The 17278-nt window shown below is 51.0% G+C and overlaps 1 protein-coding gene across 1 annotated transcript; it reads left to right on the top strand.

Annotated features, from left to right (window-relative positions):
• Positions 1-114: 114 nt before the first annotated feature.
• On the top strand, positions 115-2277 carry LOC119104806 (keratin-associated protein 19-2). Its single transcript, XM_037228526.1, has 2 exons — positions 115-134; positions 1268-2277. Exons 1-2 carry the CDS (start codon positions 126-128, stop codon positions 1760-1762), a joined length of 504 nt encoding a protein of 167 aa, XP_037084421.1. The 5' UTR covers positions 115-125; the 3' UTR covers positions 1763-2277.
• Positions 2278-17278: the final 15001 nt, after the last annotated feature.

The following is a 17278-nucleotide window of genomic DNA, read 5'->3' as shown; positions in this document are numbered from 1 at the left end:
CGGCAGGCAGGATGGTCACGTGGTCGGCGGCTGGCCGTCGCGACGCTGGGGGCCGACTGCTGCGCCGGCATATAAAGCCGGGTGCTGCTGCAACGACCGGTACTGCCCATCTTCGCCTTGCCATCATGTTCAAGGTACGTGGACGCGGTCCGTGGAGGAGCAGAGGAGAAACACGTAGACATAGCTACTGGTGACACTGGGTGTGAGCTAGGAATGGTAAATGGAATGCCGCCACATTTGCCCGGACAGTTGCAAATTCCCATGCGGTACTTGTAGAAGGCAAGTCCACCACTCCTCCCTGTAATCGGTGGTCATTTGCACACACCGCAGTGACTATACTTTGATATAATCGGTGCATAAACAGAGGGACCGAACAGGCCTACCATTCCCCATTGTAGCTACAGGGGTCCCTATAGTCCCCGCCTCCCCGCTTAAAGGCACAAACCACCGCGTTTGGGCTCTGATCATGGACATGCAGCTGCTAGCGCCGCCTGCCTCTGCTTCCCCATGGACGAGGCAGAGTGGTGAGTGACAAGGCAGAGCGATGAGCTTTCCCACCAAGAGCCAGACTCAGGAGCGGCCCCGCATTAAATACTGTCCGTAATGATCCGAAAGGCTGGAAGGGATATTGAGCAAACGCCACATTGAACACACGGATGTGCTCAATGTTTCTTCATGTGTTGTGATTCACCAGACCCTCTCCCCCATTAGTCCAGTTAGCAGCGCTTCATCTCCTCCTAGCGAGCGGTATCAGCACTCCATCTCTCCCCAAATGCTGGTAATAGAACCCCCCTCTCTCCCCAGATGCTGGTAGTAGCACCTCATCTCTCACTAGCGAGCAGTAACAATACCTTATCTCCCCCCAGTGAGCGGTACCAGTATCCCATCTTTACCCAGATGCTGATAATAGTATCCCATCCCTTCCCAGCGAACCTTAACAGTACCCCATTTCTCCCCAAGTACTGGTAATAGTACCCCATCGCTTCCCAGCGAGCCGCCAAAGTACCCCATCTCTCCCCAGGTGTCAATGACAGCACCCCATCTCTACCCAGGTGCTGGTAACAGCACCCCAGTCTCCCCAACTGCCGCCAACCGTATCCCATGTGTCGTCAGCTGCCGCCAACCGTGTCCCATGTGTCGTCAGCTGCCGCTAACCGTGCCCCATGTGTCGTCAGCTGCCGCCAACCGTGTCCCATGTGTCGTCGACTGCCGCTAACCGTGCCCATGTGTCGTCAGCTGCCGCTGACCGTGTCCCGTGTGCCGTCAGCTGCCGCTGCTGCTCGTCGCCTGCCTGGCTGCACTGGAGCCGGTCACACTGGCCATCGTCCCGCCGGGGTACGTCATCCTACCGGCGCGACAGGGCCGGTCCGCCTGCGGCCTCAGCGGCTACCGCCCAGGCTACGTCTGCTGCTGCTCGCGCCTGTCCGGCACCAGCGGCGCCCTCTACGGCGGCGGCTACGGCGGCTACACCCCCCGATACCCTCCCCGATACGCCGGCGGCTACAGCGGCGGCTACGGCGGCTACAGCAGCAGCGTCCACGCGCCGTCCTCCTGCTTCTACACTCGACCGGGATATACCCGCGGACTCGCGGCCGGCCTCGGCGGCGGCCACGGCGGCTACGGCGGCTACGGCGGCTACGGCGGCTACGGCGGCTACAGCGGCTACGGCCGCTACGGCGGCCTTGCTTACCCCGGTACCGGCGGCTACTACAGCGGCGTGCACCACTACACGTACTCGCCGTACTCGAGCTTCCGAGGCTGAGAGGTGCCGACGTTCGGACGTACCCAGCGGCACCATTCAGGCGGCTGAAAAACCGCCGCACCGCTGCGACTAGGAAAATGTTGCCAGCTTGTAACCTCGACGAAAACACTCAACATTTACTTTATTGGCAGACTTTTAGAACATAATACACTTCGCTTTGATTGTAGTATGGTCAGGCGCATTATGGACGGCATGTGAGATAACTTTGATGATCGAAACAGTATACATCGAGTCAGGAGGCATGTCTGGAAAGACGCTGGCACGACGAACGCACCCAAAATGTGGGTACATTGAACTTGTAGTTCACCAAACCAGTTGGAAACCAAAGATTAGCGGACATTTAGGCCACTCTTTTCCTGGATCTAGCCTCCCCTTCCTGGCGTGAGTCTCCATCGCAGCTGGGCACATTCAGTTGAATACAAATCCAAAGACAGTGATGAGAGCACTTATGGTGAACTGTATGACGCTGATGCCAACTAATGCCAGCTGGTTCTTACTACAAGATATGCAATTAAACCAGAGACCTTCCGCATATTGAATACTGAGATACTGATCCGCACACTGAATCACAAGAGACTGAGCGATTGCACGCAACGACATCGCGGCAAATGCCCCTAGCCGGCGACTGGGGGCATATCCAGCACAGGCACCGGCGAGCCTGGCGCGGTTGGACGCCGTATCACGCCATCTGATCTTTCTTGCGAAATCTCATCTGATCACTCTTGCGAAAACAAAGTTGTTTAGTGCATTTGCGAGAGACGATATACATGTAGATAAGACACTAGTGTTAGCTTAAGTCATCACAAAATAATCAAGAGAAATGAGAACTATATGTATATATTTCGGCTATATGCCCTTATGGAAGGGAATGTCAGAAGGCAAATTCAAAATTCAAAGTTGAAAATTTTGACTTTAATACTGATTCGGCATAAAGCCGAAATGTGTACACATACCTCTTCCTTTCCATGGTTATTTTTCAAGCAAGAGGCTAACAATACTGTCTAATACATCGTACAACCCAACGCAGACGAGCTGTAGGATGTTAACATGGCATGTTTGTATGCAGCGTGCGGACGTAACAGAAGTGACGTCATTCAACATCGTTAACCGACGAACCACTTTCCTTGTCGGACTCATATGACACGATCCGGCTCACTTTGTACGAGTAAAACACGTAAAAGTAACAAGCAAAACAGTGCTAAACGACACAGAAAGAAACTCGCGTATGCGAGGTCCCAGAACGCTTTTTTGCTCGCTCACTAAAAGTCGCGTGTCCTTGCCTGCTCGCAAAAGTAGTGCCACCATGGCGGTTGGTACTTTAATATTCGTTCAGGTGTAATAGTATGCAGACACCGCTTGGTGGCCTATGGCCTGCGTTGGGCGACCGCGAGCCATCGTCGAACCCTGTAACACTGGTGGACCGCGGCAGCTTGCGGTTCCAAGAAACTGCAGCAATGACTGCACCGGGATGAGAAACGTTGCAACGAAAGAAGAAAACACGCCTACATGCGTACAGTAGCGAGCTGAAGTGGCTTCAGGCATGTCTATGCCTCCCTCAAAGGCATCCAAACAGCCCCCATTTCAGTGGACCATGAGTTACGGTAATGGCTTTTCGCTGGGCTGCACCGTGTGATATGGCTGAGCATGCCTGCTGGCAGGAAGTTAACCCTCAAATCTTAATGAGCTTCGCGTGGTCCGTGGTCGAGGCTAGGTGTGCGCGGTTCCCGGCCTGGTGTCAAGAGCTACATGAGCTCACATGAACGGCTGGCATGACAACCACAATCTCCTTATGTCGTTTTTTTTTGGGGGGGGGGGGGACTTACGAGCAGTGACGGTGAACCGCAGCCTGTCCACTATTGAGCATAAAATGAGAACGCTGACATAGCATATGCGCATAAGCTGTTTGAGCTTCCAAGAAAGGATATGCGTGGAATCATATTATGTCACTTCGGTACGGTCTATTCTAACAGACAAATGTACGTTGTGTGTCTTCTGCTCGACCTGGTGAGGCATTAGTGAGACTTGCGTACTAAGGAGAGATAGGGAAGTGGTGAGATTTTGTAAATGAATACGTAGCAATTGCAAATAACTTCATAGAAATGCCCGAGGCATTCTAAGGGGAAATTCCAGCCCGGCAATGGGAAACTGCAATTTCAAGAATGCTGCACATTCGTTTTTAATGCCATTACGCAGAAACAGGTAACCAGGAGTGCCGCTCCCTCTATTCCAGCGACGCACTGAGCCGTACGTGAACACTAGAAAACATAAGATCAACTCGCGGCTATCAAGCTAATCTGGGAGCTGTATAAGAAAATGGAGGTTTATTAAAGCAACAAGTATGTGAAAAAGTTGTTAAAATTTTACGGTTCATGCATTTTTTGCTTAAGAATAATGGAAAGTCTCCGCGATTCCTCACCTTAACAAATAAAACACAGCCAACACATAACGTTAGTTTATAATTGTGTAGACATACCCATCATTCAATTAGTGAAGATCAATTCAGTCTGTGTTTAGGCAAGCATCACAGCTGGTGATCATGGCTCGAGACGCTTCACAGTTGTCTCGATTGCTTTCCGTAAGATTGGGTCGGGCGCTTGGTCCAACCCCGCGGCTGTTACCACCACTGGCGTCCATCTTTTTATGATCTTCTGTGCGGTGCGTATGTTCCTGCGTTTGGCAACGGTAACTCTTAGCGTTTTGTTCTTCCTCACCACTTCCGTTCAAGGCAAGTTTGCTTGTTGTATTACTAGGTCGCGGTTTTATTGTGTTGCTGCGCACAAGTGAACGTTAATGAGTGCCTGCAGGACTTATTGGTGAGTAATTACGGTATGACTGCCATCAAGGGACTTGCGATATGCACACTGCAAAGCAGCGGAAGCTCCACGTTGTTAACGAGCTCAGGGTTTTGATGAGGTGCCACTGCTTGCCATACTGAGCTATGCCATCTCCATGGATAAAAGGCGATTTACAATCATTTTTAACAACGTTTGCGTCGCTGGCAGCTCTGGCAGCTATGTAGGTGATGAATGGGGACTGTCATCTTTCAGAAGGTAATGATCCCTTTTTCAACGCTATTCGCAATATATTTGCGTCCTGACCTTGCGTCGAAACATATTTGTGAACAAGAATGCCGAATCGATTATATGACATCAAAAATTGGGTGGTCCTCATCAGAAAGGCCCAGAGCATCCTACGAAATTTACACGAAGGGTATTTGAGAGACCCCGAGTGGCCGCGGGATATATCTTCTATGAAACAGTGCGTGCTAGTCAAATTTGTGTACCTATACGTATGAAATCGTCTTTCACAAGATCAGCAGTTGCATTGCATTAAAGCAGCAGTTGTGTTCTCAAACTGGTAGTGCAGCAGGCCTTCGTCTATCGTGAGGTTGTAAGCTGGCTGTCCAGCAGGGCCCTTGTCTGTCGTGGGGTTGTAAGCTGGCTGTCCTGCAGACCTTCCGCTATCGTGAGGTTGTAAGCTGGCTGTCCAGCAGACCCCCGTTTATCGTGGGTTCCTACTCTGGATATCCAACAGACCCTCGTCTATCGTTAAGTTGTAAGTTGGCTGTCCAGCAGGCCCTCGTCTGTCGTGAGGTTGTGAGCTGGCTGTCCAGCAGGCCCTCTTCTGTCGTGAGGTTGTGAGCTGGCTGTCCAGCAGGCCCTCGTCTATCGTGAGGTTGTAAACTGACAGTAAAACTGGACCTCCGTTATTGCGAGGTTATTGCCAACATGCGTGGCTGACCAACCAATGCTCGCAGACCCGGTCACGGCGGATGCTCGTAGCGAGCTCCAAACAGTGCAGCATTCCCGGGGTGACGCACCGGCCTTCAGTGTAACGACCGGCCCTCAAACCCACGCCCCGTGCCCTGCACCGTCTGGGCGCGGTAACATGGAAATACGGCGCACAGGACGCCGAGTCGGTCTTACTCCAGTGACATCCTTGGGTTCCGGATGGAGGGACGGGGGGGAGGGGGGGTCAGCGCAGAGTGACATTGCACATCAGGCAGGAAGTCGGCGTATATAAACCCTGGGCCGGCCACCACCGTAGTCTGTCGTGGGCAGGGATCCGTGCTGCGCACACCACAGGCGAAGATGAAGGTGAGATGTTGTGACGTCATGAGACAACCGACTATGTTCGTCGGCGAATAAGTTACATCCATGCTCCTGTTCATGCCCAGTGAATCTAGTAATCAAAGGTATCTCATTTTTGCAGTTATTGTTTGGCGAGATCGTATCGTGAATTTCGTTGGCTCTAATATCACGCTCCTTGGCATTTCTAGAATGTTTTGCCAGACATGTTCTTTAGACCCCCGTCTTCATTGGTTTTCGTGAATATGAAGTCGACATTACCTGCATTGTCTCGCTTACTCCTTTTTTATCGCTCGCGCGCGGTGCATTTTACTCTAATGTATTCACATGTGATGTCAGCGCCGATCCACATAGCATGCCATGCCAGTGAAAACTATAGCCGCGTTACATTCAAAATATGCGGGATCGCTCCCTCATGCCGTCCGTCACTTGAGCTCCGTCCTCATGCCGTCTGTCAAGAGAGCTCCGCCCTCATGCCGTCTGTCACTTGAGCTCCGTCCTCATGCCGTCTGTCACTTGAGCTGCGCCCTCATGCCGTCTGCCACCTGAGCTGGGCTCTCCGCCACCCCCAGCTGATGTGCTGCTCCCTCCTATTGGCTCTGCTCGTCACGGCAGCCGCCAGCGAGGCGGAGTCTGCCGGAGCCGAGCTGAAGACGGGCGCCAGCGGCGTGCGGTACCGCCGCCAGCCCGCCGAGAAGGTCCACGCTCCAGCTCACCACGGCTACCTGCCCCCTGCCGTCCAAACGCGCACCTCGGCCCACCACCCGCCTGCCTGTCAGGGTGCTCACCAAGGAGCACCGCGCGCCGCCTGCCACCGTGCAGACCAAGCCGCACAGTCACACACCGGCAAAAGCGAACGCGGCAGCCCCGGCCTACGGACAGAGCTACGGGTACCTCCCGGTCACGCATCATACGAACCTGCTGCGAACCGCGCCGGCGAAGGGGTACAGAGGGTACAGCGTCGCTCCCGGGTACAGGTACAGGGCTGTCCCTGGATACGGGTACAGAGACGCTCCTGGGCACGGATATAGAGCCGCTCCTCAGCACAGCTACAATGCCGTTCCTGAGTACAGGTACGGAGCCGAGCCTCAGTACTGGTACAGAGACGTTCCTGGGTACGGGTACAGAGCCGCGCCTGGGCACGCGTACGGAGCTGTTCCTGAGAACGGGTACGGAGCCGAGTACGGGTTCAGCGCCGTTCCTGGGTACGGGCACAGAGCCGTTCCTGGGTACAGCCATAGCGCAGATCCTGGATATGGATATAGCGCTGCTCATGGATACGGGTACGGGCCTGTGCCTTCTGTCAACTTGAGCCCCGTTGCTGTTGCGGTCCATAACCAGCAAGCCTACGCCGCTGTCCCAGCATCAACCCAGACATATGCCGCTGTCCCAGCATCAACCCATACATATGCCGCTGTCCCAGCATCAACCCCGAACTATGCTGCTGTCCTGGCCCCCACCCAGACCTACGCCTCTGTCCCGGCCTCCACCCGGACCTACGCCGCTGTACCGGCCTCCCTTCAGACCTACGCTGCTGTCCCGGCCTCCACTCAGACCTACGCCGCTGTCCCGGCCTCCCCTCAGACCCACGCCACTGTCCCGACCTACACCCAGACCTACGCCGCTGTCCCGGCCTCCCCTCAGACCCACGCCACTGTCCCAACCTACACCAAGACCTACGCAGCGGTACCGGCCATCAACCCCGACCTCGCCACCGGCATGTACAGACAGCCTGAGCACAGGCACGGTTACGACTATAGCCAGCCACAGCGCCGGACGTACGCGGGAGTGTCCGGCCAGGGGGCGCTCTCCCACGGCTCCGAGTAGGCTCCATCGCGCGCGAAGACATGCTGCTGCTGTCGGAGCGGGAGGTGGCGGCAAGAGCTCTCCCGGAGCTCCACAGAGCGAGTGGCAGCGGGAGTCATGTTGTGGAAGTCTCGTGAGTCATGCTGTTCTGTGCTTTGACAAACAGTGCAGTGCTGGTCTATAGGCGAGTCAGCATGTCCTGTCAACAGCGGGTATTTTCACCGACTTCATGCCTTGTTTATCACGTTTGTGCGCTTACCAATGTGCGAGATGCTTCCATGCATACAACTTTTACAAATATGCTTTGCAATGGCATACCTATGTCAATCTACTTACATATTTATCCTCAGTATGTCTATATAAGCAGTCATTACGCAGAACAAACGTTGTTCGAATTGTGCTGCCTCAGTAAAACATTAGTTTGGAGCGAGCTCTCTGGAAAGTCAAGGAAGTGCTTTTAGCTTTTGTGTGGGAGGAGGAGCCAGAGGAAGTACGCAGGGACACTACGTTGTGCCGCAGATCATTGCAGCTTGAGAAGAGTTTGTAGCTTTAAGAGAAAAAGGCGATGCATTGTTAATTATTCTTTTGAAAGTTCCGGTGTTTTCATACGGCCATGTAGGATATCATTCTTGTTTATCTTAACACTTCATGTGTCTCGTGTCATTTATGATGTCAGCAATGCATCGTCATTACAACTTGCAGCGAGTACTTTGTCGGGAAATTACGACGCCATATACAAGTCGTAATAGAGCGAGAAATCTGTTTTGCAGCTGAAAGGGGCTACTTGTCTACCGACGGACAGCAAGCGAACCGCACACCACACTTAGTGGCGCTTTGAATTAAAATAATACATCACTGGCCACCTTGTGCAGCTCGTGGCAGCTGTCGTGCTGTACCGAGCTCCAAACAGGGCAGCATTCCCGGAGTGACGCACCGGCCTTCAGTGTAACGACCGGCCTCCAAGCCCACGCCCCGCGTCCCGCATCGTGTGGGCATGGCGACATGGACGTGCAACGTGAAAGACGCAGACCCGGTTTGGGGGGGGGGGGGGGCAGCACTTTGTGAAATTGCACATCAACCAGGAAATATGCATCGTCGTCACTGAACCCATTAGCTAATACTACGATGACAAGGGCGGTATACAAGGGCACTTCAGCTCTAACCCAGGGGTTGTGAGAAAACGAGAAGCGGAGATTATTTCTTAAGGCCGTTCAGACGTTGAAATCGTAATCGTCGAGCCATCCCTTTTTTACCAGTACTGTTCATATTTCCATCAAGCTGCTTATGCCAGGCAATACTATCTGTAAAATCTGCAGAAAAGTTTCCCTAAAAAAAACAAGCGATACACCTCTAATTACACGAGGTATTTTTTAAAAAAAATTAACAGCAGATATGATTTCCACCATATACGTGCTACAATGTCTAATCTATGGCTCAATTACAGCGTCACCTTTTGGTCACTAAAATAATCATAATGTAGATGCTATATTTATATAGATGTCACTGGCGACGGCGCAGTGTATGTCAAATGTGAACAGTCTCAGAGTGGCTGCAAGGTGCCTGTGGCTCCGTATGGCGAAAGCAGCTCACAAGCTGGTTTCATACGAAATAATGTCTGATCGCGCCACAAATTCTATCATCGTGGGGAAGTTCACAACTTTACTTGTTCGGTGTACTAGCGAGGAACATTATTCCCACAGATAGCACAGTAGTAGCCTCATCCTAAGGAAAAACCAGGAGAATAGCGATACAGATGGGTTGATATTTCGGCAACATACCTTTATCAAAAGAATAGCAGAAGCCTGCTACTTGTCTACATTTATGCTGTTGTTACGATAAAGGCATGTTGCCAAAATATCAACGCAACTATATCTCTATTCTCCTGACTTTTCTCCGATGAATAAGGCTAACACTAAAGTTCATAACTTGTTGACTAGACTTTCCAATGTGCACTTTGTACTTCAACCACAGAAATAATTTGAAAATATGCATCGGTATCGGAAGCATAAAAGCGCGGTTGAGAAGGCTGCCTAAAATGCCAGAATTAAACGCTTGAAATAACAATTTTCACCTGTTTTACACAGACCATTTTTCCTAAGAGAAATCTGTCAATAACTTATAGTTATGGTGTCTCATGCTGATCCTGCCTGGTGAAAACAGTTGGCATTTATCAGCTTACCATGTGGCCATGTGTACCATGTAATGTTGCCAAGAAAATGTTTGTAGGTAAGACGCATTTTAGATGGAACAACACAAACGCTGCATTGTGGGTCTTAAGAGGAGAAACATTTCCGTAACGAAGTTTCCGTTGAGTGGTGAGAATGTTTGCTTTTACTACTAAATTGATGACACATTGATATGACCCTGTCATAAGCACTTTAACCGACCGGGTGCAATTTTACCGGTTCACTTATCCACACAAGTGGCTGAGATACGGTTCGCAACAACCTCCCAAGCCGCTCCTCATCTCGCTTGAATGATATGTAGCCTGACGGAAAGTGTGCGCGTTTACAAATGACTTCTGAGTGCCAGGAACCGACTATCGATGAGCCCAGCCGCCATGGGGCTGGCGCCGCGTTAGCCAGCACCGTGCCAGCCAGTACCCGCGTCAGCCAGCGCTGCGTCAGCCAGTGCCGCGTCAGCCAACGCCACGTCAGCTAGAGCCGCGTCAGGTAGATGTCAGCCAGCGCTGCGTCAGCCAGAGCCGTGTCATTCGGCGTTTCGTCATGTCTCCCTCATGCGGCCGCTCTGTTCCCCACACGTTACCGGACTGGGAGATCTAAGGGCTGCTGTCGCAGGAGACGGGGGGGGGGGGGGGGTCACGTGACTTGCTGCCGCTGGAAGTATGGGATACTTCCGAAGCAATGCCGAATATTGTGCTGACCATGGGTAGCGACGACTCAAGCAAATATTGAGGAAAACATTGAGATATCCAGGGAAATACGTCTCACCGAAACGGGATAAATATATTTGAATATTGTGGCAGGAAATAGCGATGCATGTTACGCAGACGTGTGGGTTATCTAACAGAGACGACACGTTACGAGTCTTGAGCGTCTCTGCACCTCACACTGATTACAGGGGAGGGGAAATAGGCAATTTACACAGCGTATCTCACACTTGCATCCTGGCTGTTGTCATTCAGGAATGATGCCGAATTACGGCATTTCTGTATACCCGACGGCATGTGGCAAACGCCTTGTTTTCAAGAGTATTTATTCAATGTAGCATAGGATCAATATTCGTGAGAGAAAACTAAGCAGTACATGGTGACCGAATGTAGCCGGCCGAGCGTAAAACTCGATCTTGCATTATAGGGATCACTTAATTTGTGTTGCTCGGCCATAAAAACACACGGCGAGTGTCCATCCGTCTCATTTAAATGGTATGGAGCGTGCAAAGCATCCACGGACATGGAACACGCTCAGCACAGCAGAATGCAAAAGACAAAAGCAGTGACCTCCGTTTCAGTGCGGCTGACACAGAAGCGGCTGGCGTCCCGAGGGTTCCGATGCACTAAACAACAAGCAGCCTGCTTAGACACATGTACTTATGACACAAAATCTGCAGCCAAATTATAGAAAACTAAGACACATAACTATAGAAAATGAGCATAATCCGGAACACCTTGGTTAAAACAATTAGTTTATGTGGAGCAAGTTGGGCAGCTTTCACTCGTGCTCAAACTGAGACGAAACTCAAAACACTCCAAAAGTAAAAACAAAAACAAAAATGTCATGGGCGAGGCATTTCTGATAAAACATTGCATCAGTTTGCAAAAGCTTGGATGCGCGGTTTGTTGAACCACTGCACTATACATTTATCCAGCACACGCCAAGCATTCATTTTCCTTGCTCCATCGGAACTAGGGAACTTTGCGCTCTCTAGGAACGCTGCGCTCTCAAACAACCACAGGTCTTGACACCAGATTTGGGAGTGCTGAGGCTTGGAGAGTAGATACTTGGATTAGGACAGAGACCTCATATCTATTTTTTCAAACAGGGACAGCAGTTCCTTGAACCAGATCTTCTACTCGGTTCTATGATACCGCTTACCGACCTTTTGCAGGGCTGACCCGCAAGATTTACGGAAAAAGACAAAAACGTTTCAGCTCAGAACAACAACGTTCAAGGTCAGGGCAGACGCTTGACACTTACACCGAGGATTCCCACACTAAGATACTAACTCTTTTAACTTGAACATCGCCCTAGATCCGAACAGACGCTGCACAGAAAATCAGCTCTTCCGCCCAGCACACAGCACTCCACCCCTGGCGAAGACCTACTTGGAAAGGGCGTAGAGTCGTTTGAAATTCTGCCTCACGCCATCTCCGTAGTGGGACAATTGCACTCGTGACCACGCTGAATGTGCTGAATAGTTCAAGCTCTCACTGCCTCTTGCGAACGAACCGTACAGGCTACTGCTCCGAGTCAGAGGCTACTGCTTCGATGCGGTCTGGGCTCCTTGGTTAGAAAGCCCTTGCACATGGCCCTGAATTGGTTGATGCACGTACATCGAACGGGCTACGGACGGCTTCAGGGTGTGGATGAAGGCAAGGGTGGATTTATGTTCATGACAGCTCTTTGGACTCAAATCCTTGGACACGCACACAACTTGAGCTCTATTTACTTCTCGCTGATATTGCTTTACGGTGTGTAGTGTTTGACTAAACACTACAGTGTGCAGTTTAGTGTTCAACATGAGCGTCATTAGGCTTCTGACCCATTCAGTGTATCTGATTGGGGAAACTCCGAGAGCTGGGTATAGATTCAGTCAGTCTCAGACTGACATATGCTTTAACTGGCGTGTTGAAAAGCGGGGAGCTCTGGAACTGCACACGAGCTCCAGGGACTTCGGACCAGGACGACCCATCTGATGGGAGATTCCCCGAGCTGGGCACGGGCGACTAGAGCCTCAGTCTAGGACAATGTGTCTGTTATCGGAGAGCCCTGCGCTCACAGGCTGGCCACGGGAGCACCAGGTCAGATCAGGACGGAACAGGGCGGGACGGGACAAGGCAGGACGGGCCAGGGCAGGACGGGACGACGGATATAGGCGTTAGCGGGGCTGGACACGGACTGAAGGGGCCCCAGAACGGCACAAGACAAGACGGGACGACATATCTAGTGAAAGACGTTATCCAGGCTTCATACGGACAGAGGGAGCCCAACACCGGGAGGGAATACACTTTTTCCATCTTTTTTATTATTTTGTCTGAAACTTTCACGTGGATTGATTCCTGGGACCAGACCTTCGGTCTTCAAGTCAACGGTAGCGGTTGCTCAAGTAGCGTGGCTGTTGCAACCAGCCGCACGCTGTATCTGCCAAAGGCAAATAGCGAGCGACCAAAGCGACTCGAATACACCCCACTATGAGGTGAGCGGATTCAGGCGTTTTTACCAACGGAGCCATTGGGACGGACTTGTGCCAAAATGTCCTGGAAATTATGCCAAAATGTTATGTACTTGCCAGTATGCCATTGCCAATGCCAATATGCGTCTTATGCCAATAAGTCCTGGAACTGGCAGGCATCTTGTCCATGAGTCTTCAGATCCTGTCGGAACACTTGTCGGAGAGTCCTCGAACTTGACTCGGCCTCCACAGGCTTCATGCTCGATGCTGTCTGTAGCTGCGGGCGGAGGTCGTGGAGTTTGACCCGCGTTCAGGTAGTCTCAAACCCGGACGACGTATCTGACGGGTGTGGCGACCCCGGAACAGCCGAGCGCCAAGCCGCTGCTGTCGCGCTGCACCACGACGTCGTCTGCGTTCTCTTGACCTGTCTCGGACGACGAGAGCGTCAGCAGTGACTTCGCCTGCGGGTCCAAGCCCACCCAGGGCACCGTGTACGGGGCGTCCCGCCAGTGGGTCTTCCGCCTGAGGTCGACAAGTCCGACAACGGTATCGACAAGGCCATCTGAAGGGAACGACTGAATCAGAGCCACGTCTGCCGTCATGGGTTTGATCGAGGTGAGGCTGTGCGTGATCGGTGCCGACCAGCAGCCTCCCAATGTATATTGGTCGCTATTTTCGGTGCAGCCACATAGCAGGCAGAAGTCGAAGCGGGAAAGGCTGCTGGCGAGACGCATCTGCTCAGCCATTGACAGGATCGAGTAGGGTTGCCACCCCGACGGCGCTAGTGGGTTCCGCTCCAGAATATTATCGGTGCCCCAACCGTCGCCATGGTTGTTGACCACGAGCGTGTAGCCCGTCTCTCCCATGACACTCAGGCACCTCAGTGGGATAGTGGTGCCGTTGGCGGCGCCGAAGAAGTCACCGACGGGATCGATTCTGTGATCTCTCAGGAGGTCAAGGCAGGACATGGTAGGTCGGGCACTGCAGACGAAGCCGTAACAGCCGTCCTCGGGCTGAAGACAGTCCACGTGGCTGCTGCAGAACTCGAGGTGACGGGAGGTGCGCCCGACGTTTGCCGGAGACAGACGCTGGACGAGAAAGAAGCTGGCGTCCGACGGCAGCAGGGTGCCGTAGGAGCCGCGTCTGCGGTAGAGTCTGCAGTCGCCGCTGGCGTCGATACTGAAGCTATTGCAGGCGGGCAGGACGGCACAGAGCACGCAGCAGCTGCAGTTGGAGGAACTCGAAGTGTGACGCAGCAGGTACTTGTCGGAGAGTATTCCTGATGTCACTGCGGTCATGGTACATTGCGGCAGCAAAGTCCACACAGGCGCCAGCGCCAGCACAGGCAGCAGCAGTATGGATAGCACGACCATTCTAGGCCAGCGGAGGCAACGAAAATTCAGGCAAGTACAGCTCCGTCACTTGCCGAAGTGATTTTCGAAATATTCTTCTCATTCAATGCTGCCTCCCTTACCTGTCAATTTTTGTTGACTTGTGACTTGCAACCCTAGAGCTACACGCTTCCAGGCAGTCTTTCACGAGGCAATGACCTTCTTCGTTAAGACAAAATTTCGGTGTTTTCTCCAAGGCAAATGTTGTTTGCTGAAATCCAACTTACAATGAGGCCCCAGCCGGGCGCAGCTCTCTACACCCGGGCAGCTCCAGCTGGCCCTGCTTCTCACCGTTGACCATCAGAGCCTTCTGGTCAAAGCCTGGCAGAGCAACTTGGCCTGAAAACGCTTCGCGCGCTCTGATTGGTCAATATCCCTCCACGAGACATCCAGTGGCGGATTCAGGATTTGGTTAGGGGAGGACACGTATCATACAGCTCCTCGGTCCACATAGTTTTGGAAAAAATCTCGGTTAGCATTGAACTAGCATGCTAGCTGCGATTGCATCATAGTGTGTAGGGTGGCTGCGTGCCCTGATTAGTTTGACGGTGTTCAGACGTGGACAGTCTGGAGCCGCCTTTGCGCCGTGCGGTATTGATCTGCTATTTCTACACCAGCTACCATACCCCAGGCCTGCTAGGTCATGACATCAGTCTTCCGCCTCACTGGCGCTGTTTGCTTCCGAGCAAACGACGAAGCGATAGCCGTTCTGCCCATGTCAAGCCTGTTCGTCAGTGGTAATGTAGCTGATCAATCCGAAGTAACATTGTTGAACGGAAAGCGCGGTTGGGTGTAATCACTTCTCATTATTGCACAGCATGAAGAGTGGAAATATGAGTCAGAAGAGCGTAGCAATGAAAACAATATCGCTATTTAGCTTCAAGGGGATATAACAACAGAAAACTTCTTTGGAATGCCATCGCTATATATAGGCCAAAGCTTACGCCTTGTAACACAAAGTATATATATTTTTTTCGAATCATGAGAGGCTAACATTGGCTAACAGTGACACAACTAGTGAGTATGCCGAACAAGGTTAAATTAAGATGCTCAGCGTACAAGGCAATAACATATACATCCAGCAACTGAAATTCAAACAAAACGATTTGATCACTTTTGGCGTTGTTCAAAGCACAACGTCATTTGCCAAGGATATTCTTCCCCAGATGAGTCAGATTACAACGTATTTGTCCTGAGACCCATGTTGCACGCCTGCTGAAAAACGTGGCCCCACACTCGGGAGCGATGCAGTATGGAAGGACGTGACGTGCAAAGCTCTAGGGTAATGCTCTGACACGATTGGTTGTAAATTGACGTGGAAAGGACCGCATGACTTGTCCATTGCGCAATCTGTAGCCATTTAGGAACCTCTGGGCAGTGGATTTTTCAATTAAATCGTTAAAGAATGTCAGCACAAAAATGTTGTCGATTTTCAGAAATTCTGGATACCCGTAAACATTTCGTCAGCAGTGCTACCCAAGCTTTTATTACGGCTTTAAATGAGCAAGAAGTTTTACTGCGCTCAGACAAAATGATAAAGAAACTACCCAGCTGATGCAAACGGAGTTATACCAGAAGTGAAGTACGGAACAAACGGAAGCCTGCCGTGCTTGGTTACCGTACCTACAGCTTTGATACTTTATTGTCATTATATCAAACAGTTTTCAGACAAACGATTGCTAACACTCAGTTTTCACCGATACGTTGGATGTGGTTTACAGTGTGCCACAGCTGTCATCAACATCGAGCACTTGCTTTCACCGAAAGTGAAAAAGAGTGTAGGAATTCAAGTGCAAAATTTGAATGCCGGCATACACAACAATGCGTTGGTCCCGGACTGACTAGAAATTTGTAGGTAATAGAAATATTGTGTCATCTAAGGTGCCTTATGTTGGATTTATGTGAAAAAGACTAGTAGCACTCGGATTAAGGGTCTATTTAGAGCGGTACTGATTTGCATTATTACATCATTATCACGGCTCAGGTAGCTCTCAGGTAATTTCTGACTTGCGCACCGAATCTACGCCAAACTTTGCATAGCTGTGGGCAGTTAAATTGTGGATCTATTCGTATAAAATAATTAACTGCATCTTTTACTATTCCTGACCTATGTTAGGTCTAACCCAGGCCATGGCCGCCAGCAAAATCAACCCCAGGGAGCATTTTTTGTTCAGACGTGACAACGGCGTGTTAGATGGGGTCATGCATCTGTGGTATCACAAATAAAGGCCAGACTGAGGTCAAAACCAATCTGCTTTTTCACTGGGGAACTTCCCATATCTGGGTGGTTTTGTATCTCATTTCGATTTTCTTGATCACAGGGACATCAGCAGACATCGTATTTGAACTTTTTAATGGTCAGAGAAGGCCGCTGACTGAAATACCTTTTAAAATACCCTGACATTTTTAAATACCTTTTATTTTTAAGAACATACCACCAAACATAATCTTTCATACTTATCCTGATTAAAAAAAGAACATTCTCCTAGATTCTTTCGTACCGTGGCTTTTATAAGGTCAAATAAGGTGACAGGCCTAAAATGATTACCAGTGACCTTTTCCTTGAAACAGGTATCCAGGGCGTAGACACTCGCATGAGCAGGTCCGCAGGCACTTCGCAAACCGATCTGGAGCTAAGTCCTGTCTTAATCTGATCCAAAGGTCAAAGCCTGGGGATCTCAAAATTGAACACAAGTGACTTATCATACATAATATACCTACCCTTTCATCTTGTTGTTTCTAACCGTCTTAACTCTTCACTTTTTAATTCTCAGCTGGTCAAACAGCCCCCCCACCCCACCCGATTGCTTCGCATTCAACCTGCCACCCTTGTGCGTGTTAATCTTGACGCTGTGTGACCTGGCACGTATATGTTTAAG

The sequence above is a fragment of the Pollicipes pollicipes genome, unplaced genomic scaffold (assembly GCF_011947565.3).
Source record: "Pollicipes pollicipes isolate AB1234 unplaced genomic scaffold, Ppol_2.1 Scaffold_6052;HRSCAF=7182_pilon_pilon_pilon, whole genome shotgun sequence".
Classification (NCBI taxonomy): Eukaryota; Metazoa; Arthropoda; class Thecostraca; order Pollicipedomorpha; family Pollicipedidae; genus Pollicipes; species Pollicipes pollicipes.
Note: the sequence above shows the minus strand (reverse complement) of the source record. Positions and strands in the feature narration are given on the sequence as shown.